This window comes from Mesoplodon densirostris, chromosome 11 (genome assembly GCF_025265405.1).
Source record: "Mesoplodon densirostris isolate mMesDen1 chromosome 11, mMesDen1 primary haplotype, whole genome shotgun sequence".
Taxonomy (NCBI): Eukaryota; Metazoa; Chordata; class Mammalia; order Artiodactyla; family Ziphiidae; genus Mesoplodon; species Mesoplodon densirostris.
The window spans coordinates 18,854,489-18,871,049 of record NC_082671.1 but is presented as its reverse complement, the minus strand read 5'-3'; the positions used below and the strand labels follow the sequence as shown (position 1 = coordinate 18,871,049).

At 36.6% G+C, this 16,561-nt stretch overlaps 1 protein-coding gene across 1 annotated transcript in view; it reads left to right on the top strand.

Annotated features, from left to right (window-relative positions):
* Positions 1-14,774: 14,774 nt before the first annotated feature.
* Positions 14,775-16,561, top strand: part of GYS2 (glycogen synthase 2) — a 51,699-nt gene continuing 49,912 nt past the window's right edge. Inside the window, exon 1 of the mRNA XM_060112544.1 lies at positions 14,775-14,892. Within this exon, the coding sequence (XP_059968527.1) occupies positions 14,775-14,892 (118 nt within the window). The remainder of the gene's footprint in view (positions 14,893-16,561) is intronic.

Below are 16,561 nucleotides of genomic sequence, written 5' to 3'. Positions count from 1 at the left end.
TTAAAATTTTTTAAACTTTGTCAGGGATAGGGAATGAGTCCTTGTGTGGAAAGAGGTAGGGGGCCTCAACATAGCCTTGCCATCTCTTAATTTTGCCAAATAAAGACATGGAGGGAAAAAAGAACACATATTCTTACCATTATACAGAAGAACAGATATTTTAATGCCAAAAGAAGGAGAACACCATAATCTCAAATTTATCAGCTGTCCTGGACCAAGAGCAGAAAAGCAAAACCCTTGTTCTGGAAGAGCCAAGAGCTGGAAGAAGTCTGGGTTCTTGGTTTTCATGGAGCTGCTCTACCAGCTACAGACTGCCTACGTTCAAGCTGCTTTTGCATTAGGAGGAAATAAACGCCTTTTGCTGTTGTTATGGGTATGTGTCTCAGCAGCCAAATTTAGTAACTAACATATTCTGTAAGACTTTATTGGGAAAACCATAAGGCAAAACACCTGTTAGCAAATAACTTTTCATCTAATCAAGGAGACAGACATGAATGATAAATCGCAAACTAAGGTGCTGTAAAATCACCTTAGGAAAAAAAAAACTGAGTCTTCACATATTCAGTTGGAGCACTTCGGTTGTCTTTTTGTTCTCTGGGGAAAAATGGAACTGCTAAGATTCCCTAGGAATAGAGGAGATGACCAGTAACACCTAACTAGTTAATACATGGATTCAGATATTCCATAGACCAGTATCCAAAATACGACATTCATGGACGGTTTGGGACTGACATAGATAGTTTATCCATAAAGCTAATTTTGTCTCATATAATTTTAACATTGGAAATGACCTTGGCTCAAGCTGTTCTACAGAAGAGCCACTAAGACCTAAGTGCTACTCTGATTTACCTAAATGCAACCAAGCTAGTTTATGGAGCTGATCTGTTGGTTAGTAGTCCTTCAAATTAGCTAAAACAAAACAAAAAGGATGGAGGATTTATTGGTGCACCTAACTGAAAATCCTAGAAGTGGAACTGACATTAAGCAAGATTGTATTCAGGAACAAAAAAAAATGTTACCAGAATTATCAAGATTTTCTCCAACTCTCTAACTTTTCTCTCCTTAGTATATTTATTTGATTTTCAGGTTCTGTGTGGTGGTAAAACTCCAGTCTCACATCCCCTCATACTCAGGTCTAGTAGAAAACTACCTACTGCTTTCCTAGGAACTCCAGAAAATATCGCATTGCATCCTATGGTCTCTCACTGAGTCAAAGGCACATCCATGGACAATGTAATATGGCAGATACAAGAGAACTGTAAACATCAACCATTTTCCTTTATACTAGAAGAAATTTAAACTTGAAATGGAAAACCTATCTCATTTCACATATCACGCTAATGATAAAGGATTTAAAATACCTTGAATAAATTAAAATGAAGTAAAATCTTACATGAAGAAAATTACAAAACTACTAATGATAAATCATAATAAAATAATTTTAGGGCTTCTCTGGTGGCACAGTGGTTGAGAGTCCGCCTGCCGATGCAGGGGACACGGGTTCATGCCCCGGTCCAGGAAGATCCCACATGCCACGGAGCGGCTGAGCCCATGAGTCATGGCCGCTGAGTCTGCGTGTCCGGAGCCTGTGCTCCGCAACGGGAGAGGCCACAACAGTGAGAGGCCCGCGTACCGCAAAAAAAAAAAAAAAAAAAAAAAGTAATAATAATAATAATTTTATATATTATGAAATTTACTAACAGAAGCATTTATATACAGAGATATTTTACTTTCTGGGTGGGAAAACAATATCATAAAGATATACATCCTTCCCAATATAAAATTACTTGAATTCCAAGCAGAATCTGAATGAATTGATGCTTTTGTTTTTGACTGCTTTGGTGGTGGTGGATTTATCCAAGTGCAATGGAATCAGATGAGATATTTAAAGTATGATAGTAATATGGTCATAGTTTTATATTTAAATGCTCACTCTAACTGCTGCATGGAAAATGGACTATTTGTGTCTGTGGCAGGAAGGAGAGCTAAGAAAATGTGGGGAGTCTAGTTAGGAGGAGTAAGGTGGCTACGGTAGTTATAGGGTTACAGCTGAGGGCGACCTGGACCATGGTGGTGGCAGAGGCAGAGGAGAGAAATGGACTCCTTTGAGATATAGATAAGAGAAAAAAAAGTGATAGGACTCAGGGCTTAAACTATGAACATTTCCAGATGCAGAATGAAAAATTTGGAAGTATTAATACGGACCCTGACACGAGATAGTGATTTCTAGTGGGGAGTGACATGAAACAGACAGATTGCTAGGAAGTATTAGGGAAAGCTTCAAGAAATCCCGGGCATCTCAAAAAGATTCAGAAATGATGAGAAGAAAGACTTTGCTCTCATGCACATCTAGCTAAAAGCTTTCAGCAGCTCCTTGCAGGGAAGAAACTAGAAGTTAGCATCGGAATTTTCACTTGTATTTTGCTGCATAGATTACACTTAAGTGTGTAAACACTGTTCCTGTTACACATGGCATAATGTGAATTCAGTTATGCTTACCTAACCCTATGTCTTCATAAAATCCTAAATAATGAAATCCTCCAGAAACTGATATGCATTAAATATCTCAACCAGGTGAATGCTACCTGAATTGCACTTAAGCTTCTGCTATCCAGAGTAAGGAAACTAGGTGAGCAGTAGTTCTCATAGAGTTTTATTTTACCAGGTCCAATTTCTGTATACTGTATTGACTCCAGAGAAGGAATTATTTGCCCCAGAGGAGGATCAATCCCTTTCTCCTGACTTCTTAGGCAGGTTTAAGGAGGTCGATTCTCCGTGAGGATGTTTTTCAAAAGTATCATTTTGGCAAATAATTACCATCACTAACAAGAGTAAAATCCCCGTAACAATCTTCTGAATCTCTCAAAAAAAAAAAAAAAAATCAAAGGAGAAAGAAACTGATGCTTAGAACAGATAATAACTTTCTCTTCCTGTTATTCCACAAACTGGTCTGCTCCACACCGAAAGAGACAAAATTTTCATTTTAAACAATATATTTCTGTAGAGGTGAATTTCTAAAATTCTACACAATTAAGATAAAATTATTAATTTCATATATACACTCACAGACTGGTACACATGCCCCAGCCTGTCCCAAAAGCTCCTGTGAGGTGATGAACTATGGCAGGTATGAACCAATAGTTCACACAAACTTAAAAAGCCATTCTTTGTTATTCGTAAAGTTCACTCCGTTTCAAACATAGTTTTTGTTCTCTTCTAGAAGTATTTGGATATCTTACAGTTCCTAATTAAGATTTGTATGATTTGAGACAAAACAAACTTTAATAACAACTTTCAAGGTCTTTTTCTATTTTTCCACAAGTGACCTTATGAAAGTTGTATGATGTATTCCTGAATCAAGGCCTAAATTTAAGGAGATGCAAAGGTGAGGTAATAAATGCTTTCTGAGCAAACAGTATCTCTGAACTTCCATCCAGAAGTTGATTTGGTCTAAGATTGAAGGACTCAACATCAGTTTTTAATAGCAAGCCTCTAACCTAGGGTCCCCATGTATTTACGCATCTCTCCCCTGAAGGTAAGAACTGCTAGGCTAACTGCCAAAGAGATAATAAATTGCTTTTAATTTTAACTCTTCCTTGGTTATTTTAGAAGACATTGCGTGCTTATATTCTGATTATTCATTTTCTGAACCTACCTGAGCAGTATCTGCTTGTACTGCAGTTAGTTTATCTTCTCTGACTGGTTCACCCTCAGAAGTATGCTGTCCTTACAAAAGAAGTACTATTTAGCTAATTATGATGTTATATGATATATTTCCAAGAATAAATATTTTCATGAATTATGGGATTTTCTGAAGTCAGGGGCATAAATTAATTCTGTTCACATTCCTTTGGTGGAAAATTAGTTCCATGTCTAGAAAACTGGGAAATGTGTTTCAACCAGGCGGCCATATACCCAAGATAAATGGGAAAACCAGTTTGGTACACAATCTAAAAAGTAAGCATTCTTAAAGTTTTCTTTTATCCAAGAAATAAACATTTGGTTTTGCAAACCAAGCTAAAGTTTCTAGGTATTGTCTCCAAAAAAAAGAAAGTAAAAGAAAGATAGGAAGAAAGAAAGAAAGAAAGAAGAAAGAAAGACTTTTTTTTTTTTTTTTGCGGTACGTGGGCCTCTCACTGCTGTGGCCTCTCCCGTTGCGGAGCACAGGCTCCGGACGTGCAGGCTCAGTGGCCATGGCTCGCGGGCCCAGCCGCTCCATGGCATGTGGGATCTTCGCGGACCGGGGCATGAACCCGTGTCCCCTGCATTGGCAGGCGGACTCTCAACCACTGCGCCACCAGGGAAGCCCAGAAAAACTTATTTAAAAAATCATAATAATGTTAACATGTCCTATGGATAGTACAGAGAGCAACCTTATCTTTATCATTCACTTTCTTATTCATCTTTGATTTATTTATTCATGTGTGGTTTTAACTAGGCAGCTTTACACATGTTTGGTGAAATACTGACTTCATTTAAAACACTTGCCTGGGATCACACATCCAAGAAAAGAACAACACCAAGAGTCAAGCCCTTGTTCTTAATCACTAACATATCAATATACTGAAGTATATATTTGCCTCCTACAATACTTATCTTCATTGCACTGTGTTAGAAAGACCTTTGAAAACAAATAATAGGACATATTTGCCTTGCGTTGGCCAGCACATGGACTTAGAAAAAAAATCTCTTGGCATCTTCTAATACCGCTTTCCCCTTAACCTTCCAATCTAAATCAACACTAAAGAGTATTATAATCATATCAAGAGAGTGATTCCACAGTATTCCTTGGGAGCCATTTCCATGTTACAAGAACAACTGATTTTCTAGTCAAAGTGCACATGGAATTGCCAGTCACATAAAGTAATATGACTTCTCCTCCAAGTGCAGTGATTGAGACATAGCCTGGTACTGATCTTGTGAGAAATACGATGAAAAAAAATACCTTTCAATATAAATATAATCTAACATTAAATTTTAAAATCCAATTTTCCTACAAAATTTTGTTTATAATAGGGCTGAGTGATGTCTATGACCGTGATGAATTTTCCTTAAGATCTGAGACCATGGCATCCAGGATTTGTGTTTAATGAGAACTTGTTTTTATGCCTGCTGCACACAAAAATGGAGATTTATTAGGTTGATAAAAATAGGTAAACCCCAAAATATGTGTTCTCAAGGGGACATTTGGTGAAACTTATTGGTGTTAGAGTTAATTGGGGTCCCATGTGTGGCTGGTCTCATCAAGGTTGGATAGGACTGATTCCCTGGTTCACCTAACTACCCTGAGCATTGACTTAGAAAGTAAAATAGGCAATTACCGACAGCCACTCCCCCTGGCAGAAATCACTTTAGTACAACGGCCGTACTAATGTCATTTTATTCAACAAAGAAATAAATATTACTACATCGACTATTTTCATAACACTGTTTTGGAAGAAAATCAGTTTAACATCACATATGTAACTTGTTCTCCTTGTCATATATATGTATTTTATAAGTGTCTGCATATACATATAAATATACATATATATATTTGGTATAAAATCACTGTGTAAAAAAATTTGGCCACATTTTACATCCTGATTTTGGTGGAGAATATCAGAAAAGTAAGCCTGTAACTTGATATTTCTAACCTCCACACCAGTGTCCCTTCATCCAAGTAGAGCTCAGAGAAAAGGGAGTCTCAGTGGCAACGAAATAATGGTTTCCTGAGTAGAGACCAGGGCAGAGGCAGCAGAGGCGGATTCATAGCTCGAGCTGGCCTGCCATGAGTCAACTTCATGCATCCTGATTGCAATCCCTGGAATCTGAGCCAAAGCAGGATTTGGCAGACACTGTACCAGGGACATGCATTCATTCTCTTAACTAATCCTTGCAACAACCTCATGAGGTCAGTACTATCACCCCCATGTCACAGGCTAGTGAGTAGTTCAGTTCTGAGACTAGCCTGACTCCAAAGCCCTTTTCTGAAACAATTTCACTATGTTACCTCTCCAGCAGTCTGGTAAACACACAGTATCATCAGGCTTTGGCTTCTGCTCTTGGCAGATTTTGTTCTCAACACCACACACCTTTGCTCTGGATTCTGATTATTTTTTTAACTGATAACATTTTTAAAAAGTGGTTATATTGATTCTACTGAAGTTTGGTTTTTCTTTTTTTGTTTTTTTTTGCGGTATGCAGGCCTCTCACTGTTGTGGCCTCTTCCGTTGCGGAGCACAGGCTCCGGATGTGCAGGTTCAGCAGCCATGGCTCACGGGCCCAGCTGCTCCGTAGCATGTGGGATCCTCTCAGACCAGGGCACAAACCCGTGTCCCCTGCATCGGCAGGCGGACTCTCAACCACTGCGCCACCAGGGAAGCCCTCTATTGAAGTTTTAATGGGAAAAAGGAGGAGGGGTATACATTGACAAAAGCATCATAAAATTTGATTGAACTTCTCGAGGTGACTTACTCTCTCCCCAGAGAGATATCCCTCTGCCTTCTCTCTCCCCCCAAATCTCATTCTTTCAGCACTTCACCCACAGGGGCTAAAGCTACTCTTTTTAAAATAAAGCCAGGGAAGAGAGCACAGCAAAACAAAATCTCTATTCCAAAAACAAGTTCTGGGTGTCTGAGCAAGACTCCATTTATGCTGCCACTAAAATAATCTCAATGGTCAAAGCCAAAAATCTTTCTCATTATCATCAATGCCATGGGTGGGAATTGTCAACTTAGATTACAAGGTTAATTTTAGAATAAATACTTCTTTCTTTGGCCATTTCCTGATCAGCAACTCCAAATGTGCACAGTAAAAAATTAAATCAGAAGCTTAAGATTCCTGTGTTTTTAGGGAGTCATTTACAGTTAACCTAAATGAGTAAAATAGCCCTGCAGAGACTAAGGTAACTATGGTGACTGTTAAGAAGACAGATTTCTCCAGCTCCAGCTGATTGTTATTGTGAAGGTATGCAAATAAGATCTAGATTTTTCAGGAGAAAATAGAAACCCAAAGTTTTATATGAAATCTCCCTTTTTTGAGAAATCATTGCACCTTTTGTAAATATTAAGCACTATATGTACCAAGTAAAATTCAGGTGACCATATTGTGACCTCTGCTATAAAAGCTGAATTTTCTGGAGTTCTGTTTCTGCACCCTGCACTCCCTCTCCCTGGGATCTTACTAATCCTGTGGCCTCAGTTACCAGCTATGTCCCAGATCTCTCCTCTGAGGTTCTGAGTAGGGAGAATATCTAACCTTCTACTGGACACCTGGCTGGTATCTCAAACTCATCATGTCTAAAATTGAAGTTATTACCTAATCTCTCAAGTAAATCTACTCTTCCACCCAGTGTTTCTGATTTTAGTACATGACCATATGCCTAGGTGCCCAAACTAGGTACCAAACTACTCTTCTCCACACCCAATCAACTCCAAATTCTGCACACCCAACCAACTCCAGGTCCTGTGAAGTCTTTTTTTTTTTTTGCCAATTGTATGTATGTATGTATTTTTATTGAAGTATAGTTGATTTGCAATGTTGTGTTAGTTTCTGGTATACAACACAGTGATTCAGTTATATATATATATATATATATATATATGTATATATTCTTTCCCAGATTCTTTTCCCCTATATATTATTACAAAATATTAAGTATACAATACAATAGGTCCTTGTTGGTTATCTATTTTATATATAGTAGTATGTATATGTTAATCCCAACCTCCCAATTTATCCCTCCCCCCACTTTCCCCTTTGGTAACAGTAAATTTCTTTTCTATGTCTGTGGGTTTGTTTCTGTTTTGTAAATAAGTTCATTTGTATCTTTTTTTTTTTTAGATTCCATATATAAGCCATATCATATGATATTTGTCTCTCTCTCTGGCTTACTTCACTTAGTATGATAAGCTCCAGGTTTATCCATGTTGCTGTAAATGGCATTATTTCATTCTTTTTTATGGCTGAGTAATACTCTATTGTATATATGTACCACATCTTCTTTGTCAACTCTTAAACACATCTCACTACCCACTTCTCTCTAATCCCATTGCTATCACTCTAATGCAAATTGCCACCATCTCTTGAATAGATTACATTGGAGTCGCTTTTTTTTTAAAACTGAGGTTGGGTTTTATAGCCAGCATATAAGCGGAAAATCTTCATCAAAATGTATGTGTCAACCCTCAGGCACATTCACAGTGAGATACTCAGACTATGGAAAGACCAATTGTAGGAAATTCAGTCCTCTAGTTCCTTCTCATTCTAAGGCATCCTCTCTTCTCACTGAGTGGATCATCTCAAGCTATTTAAATTTTTCTCTCTTGTTCTAGCTTTTCTTTGTCTAGCAGATATAATTTAATTTTCAGAACTTAAATGTTCATATGATGCATATCCAAAAACTGTAAACACATCATCTTTAGTCTCATCCTTTCTCATGATTGAGTAATATTCCATTGGACATATGTATACCACATTTTCTTTATCTATTCATCCATCAGTGGATACTAAGGTTGTTTCAACAACTTGGCTATTGTAAATAATGCTCCAATGAACATGGAGGTACAGTTATCTTTTCCAGTTAGCATTTCTATTTCCTTCAGATAAATACACAGAAGTGCAATTGCTGAATCATATGGTAGTTTTATTTTTAATTTTTTGGATTGTTTTCCATAGTGACTACATCAATTTAGTGTACAAAGATTCTCTTTTCTCCACGTCCTCACCAACACTGGTTATTTTTTGTCTTTTTGATAATAGCCATTCTAACAGGTGTGGTGTGATATCTTGTGGTGGTTTTGATTTGCATTTCCCTGATGATTAGTGCTGTTAAACACCTTTTCATATACCTGTTGGCCACCTGTATGTCTTCTTTGGAAAAATGTCTATTCCAATCCTCTGCCAATTTTTAAATCAGATTGTTTTTTTTTTTTTTTGCTATTGAGTTATATGTTTCTTATATATCATCACATATATGATTTGCAAATATTTTCTCCCATTCATAGGTTGCCTTTTTATTTTGTTGATGGTTTCCTTTTCTGTGCAGGAGCTTTTTAGTTTGAAGTAGTCCCACTTGTTTATTTTTGCTTTTGCTGCTTTTGCTTTTGTTGTTAAATCCAAAAAAAATGTTGCCAAGACTGATGTCAAGAAGTTTGTTTCCTATGTTTTCTTCTAGGAGTTTTACGGTTTCAGGTCTTATGTTTAATCTTTAATCCATTTTGAGTTAATTTTTGTGTATGATATGAGAGTGGCTTCATTTCATTCTTTTGCATGTGGCTGCCCAGTTTTCTCAACACAAGTCATTAACAAGACTGTCCTATCCCCATTGTATATTCTTGGCTCCTTTGTCATAAATTAATTGACCATATCAGTGTGCATTTATTTCTGGGCTCTCTATTCTGTTCCATTGATCTATGTGTCTGTTTTTAATGCCAATACTATACGTTTTGATTACTATAGCTTTGTAACATAGTTTGAAATCAAAACGTGTGAGCCTCCTGCTTTGCTCTTTCTCAAGATTTCTTTGGCTGTTTGGGGTCTTTTGTGGTTCCATTCAAATTTTAGGATTATTTGTTCTATTTCTGTGAAAATGCCATTAGAGTTTTGATAGGGATTACATTGAATCTGTAGATTGCTTTGGATAGTATGGACATTTTAACAATATTAATTCTTCCAACCCATGAACACAGACTATCTTTCCATTTCTTTGTGTCTTCTTCAATTTCTTTCATTAATATCTTACAGTTTTCAGTGTATATGTCTCTTACCTCCTTGGTTAAATTGATTCCTAGTATTTTATTCTTTATATTGATTTTTTTAATCCTTTAGCTTTACTGAATTCATTTATTAGTTCTAACAGTTTTTTGGTGGAGTTTTTAGGATTTTCTATATATAATGTCATGTCATCTGAAAATGGTGACTGTTTTACTTCTTCCTTTCTGATTTCCTCTTATTTCTTTTTCTTGGGAGATCATTCTCTATATCTAGTTGTGTTAATTCTATTATTACATGTATTTATTGCATCACTCTCAAAGTCCTTTAATTACTTATTTCATAGTGACTTTCCCTGCTAGAATGTAAACTTCACAAAGTCAAGAATTCTGATCACAGTACTTGACTTACTGCATTTAATTCTCCATTTTAATCTTGTTTCTGTAGTCACAACAACACATGCATAATACACTACAGACAATGGACAAGTGAGAGCATAGAAATGAACTATATAGGGAAAGGCATTCTCTTTACCTTAAGAAGAAAAAGATCAAATGTTAATAATATGTTCATTGCTGCTCTTATAGCATTGAGAAGAAAACCGGAGATTATCTATGGAAGGGATAAAGTCTTACATTGAATCTTGTGGTTCAGAGTTCTTATTTTTTTAAAACCATTTTTTTTTTTTTTTTTCTGTACGCGGGCCTCTCACTGCTGTGGCCTCTCCCACTGCGGAGCACAGGCTCCGGACACACAGGCTCCGCGGCCATGGCTCACGGGCCCAGCCGCTCCGCGGCATGTGGGATCTTCCGGGATTGGGGCACGAACCCGTGTCCCCTGCATCGGCAGGCGGACTCTCAACCACTGCGCCACCATGGAAGCCCTAAAACCATTTTTTAAATCAAAGTATAGTTAATTTACAATATTGTGTTAGTTTCAGGTGAATGGCAAAGTGATTCAGTTTTATATATATACATATATATATGAATATGTATATTTTTCTTCAGATTCTTTTCCATTATAAGTTATTATAAGATACAGAATATAGTTCCCTGTGCTATACAATAGGTCCTTGTTGCTTATCTATTTTATAGATAGCAGTGTGTATATGTTAATCCCAAACTCCTAATTTATCTCCCCTCCTTTCCACCCTGCTATCTCCTCCGGTAACCATAAGTTTGTTTTCCATGTCTGTGATGTCTGTGAGTCTATTTTTTTTTTTGTAAATAAGTTCATTTATATCATTTTTTAGATCCCACATATAAGTGATATAATATGATATTTGTCTTTGTCTGACTTACTTCACTTAATATTATATTCTTTAGGTCCACCCAAGTTGCTGCAAATGGCATTATTTCATTTGTTTTTAGGGCTGAGTAATATTCCACTGTGTATATATCCTACATCTTCTTTATCCATTCCTCTATCAATGGACACTTAGGTTGCTTCCATGTCTTGGCTATTGTAAATAGTGTTGCTATGAACATGGGGGTGCATGTATCTTTTTTGAATTAGAGTTTTCTCAGGATATCTGCCCAGGAGAGGGATTACAGAATCTTATGGTAACTCTATTTTTAGTTTTTTAAGGAACCTCCATACTGTTCTCCACAGTGGCTGCACCAACAGTGTAGGAGGGTTTCTTTTTCTCCACACCCTCTCCAGCATTTGTTATCTGTAGACTTTTTAATGATGGCCATTCTGACTTGTGTGAGGTGATACTTCATTGTAGTTTTGATTTACATTTCTCTAATAATTAGTGGAAGAACATTCTTTTCATGTGCCTGTTGGCCATCTGTACATCTTCTTTGGAGAAATGTCTATTTAGATCTTCTGCTCATTTTTTGATTGGGTTGATTGTTTTTTAGATATTAAGGTATATGTTACTTCTTTTTATTGAATGATGAAATGTTGGTGTGAGTGTAAAATTAGAGCTCAGGACCTTCTGAGAGTCTTTCTCCCATCTTGGAGAAACCCCACATCCCTTTCTGTCTAGTTAACTGTTCTCTTTCATCTCCCAGCTAATCAATTTGTGCTTTTAGCATAAATCTTAAAGGACAGCATTCAGGGATATAGGAAATAGAGAACTTTCTCTGATTCCCCTCCAAATTTTATTGCATAAATGACTGTCCTTCTTTGCACATATATCTGAAGGAAGCAGATTCATCCAGATAACATAGATCGATAAACATATATCCCATGGACATCTTTCAAGTGGTTCCATTATTTCATTTCTGTTGACTCAGGGAGCAGTTTTGATAAAGTGATTCACTGCTAAAAAGCAAAAAATTGGCAAAATGTGTTCTCATGTCAGGAATAATAGGTTCAAGTGTTATATTAGTCAACTTTGAGGTTTAGGAGATGGTGTGTTGTTGAGAGTGCTTGTCCTTGAGACAAAACCCCAGGTGAGAGCCAAGAATTTCAGAAATTCAAAGTAATGAGAGTGGGGATGAGTGTAACAATCAGGAGGTGATCTGATGACACTTTAAAAAACTGTTTACTTGTCCTGTGTATGGTATGACAATATGTACACGTTTATAGCAGAAAATTTGTAGAACACAAATAAATAGAAAGATCACATAAATATTAATCATAATCACTACAACCTAAAGAAAACCATTGTAAGAAATTTGTTTATACCTATTTCAGTCTTCTGTTTATATATACTTCATGAGTATAAAAATTCAAGAAAAGTAAACTTCATTTTTACTCATCTTCTCTCCAGTAGTAACCACTGCTCTTAGGGGAAGCTTTTAGTTGACCACTATATGTCTTATAAATAAGGCTGGAAGTTATTAAAGAGGTCAGTATAGTGCCAGGCACTATACTAAGTCCCTTACACAAATGATCTCATCCTCATTTTAGTAAGAAAAGCAAAACTTAGTTAAGCAATTGGCTTGAGGTTACATAGCTGATAAGTGGCAGATTGGACTTGCCCTCACAAGTGATGAACTTACAACCAAGCACGTGATACCTGGCACATACTGTGAATAAATAAAGTCTCACAGTGTAATTTGTATAATGTGGATCAGCTATTCTTAGGCTTGTTCAATCCTGTAAGAACCAGTCTCAGGGTTGCTGAGACTAGACACTGCAAGCTTCAAGCTCTATCACAACCCTGTCACCCTGTTCTCATTTCTTGTCAACATGTCCTTCTGCTTGGTTTTATTGGAATTTTTATTTGCAGGACTCGCAGGGGTTATGTCAACACAAGCAAGTCGTTTTGTGAAGCAGAAAGTCATTTTCGATAATTTGGGATCCTATTTTTATTATTCTAGTACTTGAATTTTTTGATTAGCCATTTAACTTTTTCCCCACCACTTGAATGAATAGATAATAAACTATATACTTAAATTTACAGACAAAGATAAGAATCAAATACGTCACTGAATCATGGAAGAGATTTTTAATCTACTTGATTCACATTGATTTATTAATATCAGATAATGAAATATGGTTTTCTTTATCTTGAGTCATTAAAATATGCTTAAGTAGGTAAGGCCACCTGTACAGCAAATAGCTAAAGACCTAATTAAAGATTCTAACCTTTCTAACTCTAAAATGTTAGAATCTTTCATTAGGTTTTAGTACTAAGAAGTAACAAATAAGATGAGTTATAATAAATAGTAAAAAATTAAAATAGTAAAAGTGCTAACAAGTAACAAACTATTCTATGAGAATTCTGCTCATAATTCTAAAGTGAAGGATATTTTGCGTGAATTTCAATTCTGCTGCTATATGGAATAATAATGTAAACATATTGATTGTAGGCTAAAACTGTAAAGTAAGAGGTTTCAAAACATTCACTTTGGGCTTCCGTGGTGGCACAGTGGTTGAGAGTCCGCCTGTCGATGCAGGGGACATGGGTTCATACCCTGGTCCACGAGGATCCCACATGTGATAGGCCCGTGAGCCATGGCCGCTGAGCCTGCACGTCTGGAGCCTGTGCTCCACAACGGGAGAGGCCACAGAAGTGAGAGGCCTGCATACCGAAAAACAAACAAACAAACAAACAAAAAACATTCACTTTGTGAATGTCTTTACTCCCTTTAGGAACAGTATAGAGTGTAGCTATGTGTGTAAATAAATTAGCACATACTTGCTTATATACATACAAACACATGGGAAAAAAATATATTTATAGCATTTATTGACAGGCTGATCCTGATCATATTTCAGAACCTAATGTCTTTTGCAATTTTCTTCCCATATTTGAACACTTTTACATCCATTGAATTATTTTTTATCAATTTGATAATATTTGAGGTAATTGTACAAATATGACTAAAATTAATTTCTACAACCTCATTAAAATGATAGTCTGATGATAATGGGTCAGTCAAAATTACATTCTTTGTGTGTTATACTCAAAGACATCCTAGCATTTTCATAGGGAAATTTTTCAGAAAAGTAATTAAGGAAAGGAGGAACCAAGATCGATGTCTATCATCAAAATTAGATTTCTCAATGTAGAATAAAATAAGTAGAAATAATTTTTCTTAGTGATCTAGAAATGGGAATCAAGAGAAAAAATAATACTTACTTAGGAAACCTAAAGGGATTTAGAGCTTAGAAATACATCCCAGTCAATTCTATGTGTAATGTACAACAGTCTGCAAAATTTATAAGGGGAACTGCTACTCCTGGATCGCTTTGGAGGTGATGAAATAAGTACTGGTGACTGTGTGAGTCTAGCAGTTTGGTCAAGAGGACAAGGGCTAAATGTTCGGACTCACGTCATGATCAGCCTGTGAAGATTCCATTATCCCAGGGGGTGCTTACCTAAGCCCCAACTGGAGGGTTTTACTTGTGATTGCTCTGGGTTGTTTGGGTAGATATTGATTGGAGATAGTGTCCTCACTGGACCTTCCCAGAAAGACTGTAAAAGGAGCTGAGAATTCTGCCTTCCATTGGAAATTCTCTGGGAAGGCCATGAGATTTCTTTCTGCTGGTTTATTCCTATGAGAAGCTACCAAAGCCTGTGATCTACCAGCTCTGAACCTCTGAGTCCCTAACGTGCACCACTCCTAGGATTACAGTTCATTGAAAGAGGGACTCAAAAGTGCCAGAGAACTGAAGGAAGAATGCTCCGAGGCCGATCCCTATCTGTGACATCCCTGGGTGGTCTTCCTCGGTGGGAAGCCGGCCTCCCTGTGGAGGATTTACTGCTCTTTGAAGTTGCTTGGGAAGTGACCAATAAAGGTTTGTACTGCCCCTGAGGTGGTTATTTGCCAGATTGCTGAAGAATGTAGATTAGGATTTCACAGAATGCTCTCTAGTAAGAATGAATTGCCAGTGAGTGAGGAAAGTATTCAAACCGAGTATGTTTAGATTACGTTTAACCTTGTCTATTTTGACAAGGTTGAAATGAAAGGCAATGAAAACTTAAACTGGTGTATGTGTTGAAGGAAGAGAAAATTGAAAATATTAGTCATGTCCAGAGAATGTGCATTTAAATTAAAATTTGAAATCCGTGTTACGACAAAACAGGAATATAGAGTTAATATTTAACTTTCTGGTCTTATGATTTTTCTCAGCAAAGAAACGCACAATTTTGTACTTTATTTTAGGAAGAACTGTGCCTGATCAGGACCAATTAGAAACTTTAACCCCACACTCCATTAGCGATTATATGAAATATTTAACATTTCTAATAATTCAAGATTAGCTTGGAATTAAAGTTTTAACTTAGAACCAGTTCAGAAGGCATAATATTGAGCTCCTATTAAGAAGAATGCATGTAATTTTTTCTTCAATACTATATAAACATAGAAATTATAAAATAAGAAAGGAAATCGAATTGCCAAAACTAAAACAATTTCCTAATAAGGTGTAGTATCACTTATGCTGGATTGGAGACGGCAAGGCAGAGAACTGTGACTTAAATTATTTTTATGATAAAGGTATCTGTAAAATTATTAAAAAAACAATTCCTCGTGGATTGATATTGTCTAGTTTAAAAGTGTCAAGACTATTACCACTAATACTGAAGGAATATTGCTAAAGAAAAAGGAACCTTTCTGAAGTTTGAGTTTTTCAAGGTCATGAAAAACCAGGCCAGAAGATTAATGGGTAAGGCAGTGATAACTTGTGGAATTTAAAGGATCTGAAATGATAACGTGGCGTGATCTATTACATATTCATTTTTTTGAAATTTATTTTTATTTTTTATGACATGTTTATTGCAGTAGTCTAAAGGATCTGAAATAAACATGAATGTGATACATTACTTCTTCCTTTTAGCTAATCAGAGCCAGCAAAACCCCAAAATCAGAGAAATTGTATTTAGAATCTGATTTTTACCTCATGCTCAAAGCTCTCGTGTGTATGCATTCATAAAATTCGTAAAATCATAAAATAAAAATTAAAAATAAATTCTTCCTATTTAGAAATACATGGAATGAATATCAGAGAACAAATCACAGTCTTCCTCTTTGTAGTTTAGTGAGGAAGAAGGAAAGGGGACAGAAACCTTAATATAGAAGCATGAAGTATTATACCAATAGCTGGTCCTACTGTTCTTTTTCCAGTCCAAGGTTTTTAAATATGCCCAAAGCTCCTGGGAACAGAGCCATCTCTACTACATATAAATCCCAGACCGTGACTTGAAATAAAAGGTGTTTTCTGCAGAGTAGGCAGGAACTCAAGGATATAGCTTATTGTTGGAAAAAACTGGGGGGCACTCTTTTGCACCAAGAATCAGTTCAGAAGACCTCTGTGTGGGTTTTCCTGAGCAGAGCCCCTCTCCTTCCTTCTAGCAAACATTGCTGGGGCATTGTCTCCTGGTGCTGGGCACACACCGGTGAAACTGTTTATCCCACAGATCTTGTATCTTGACTACATGCATGCAGCTCTCAGGGCCCAGAACAGT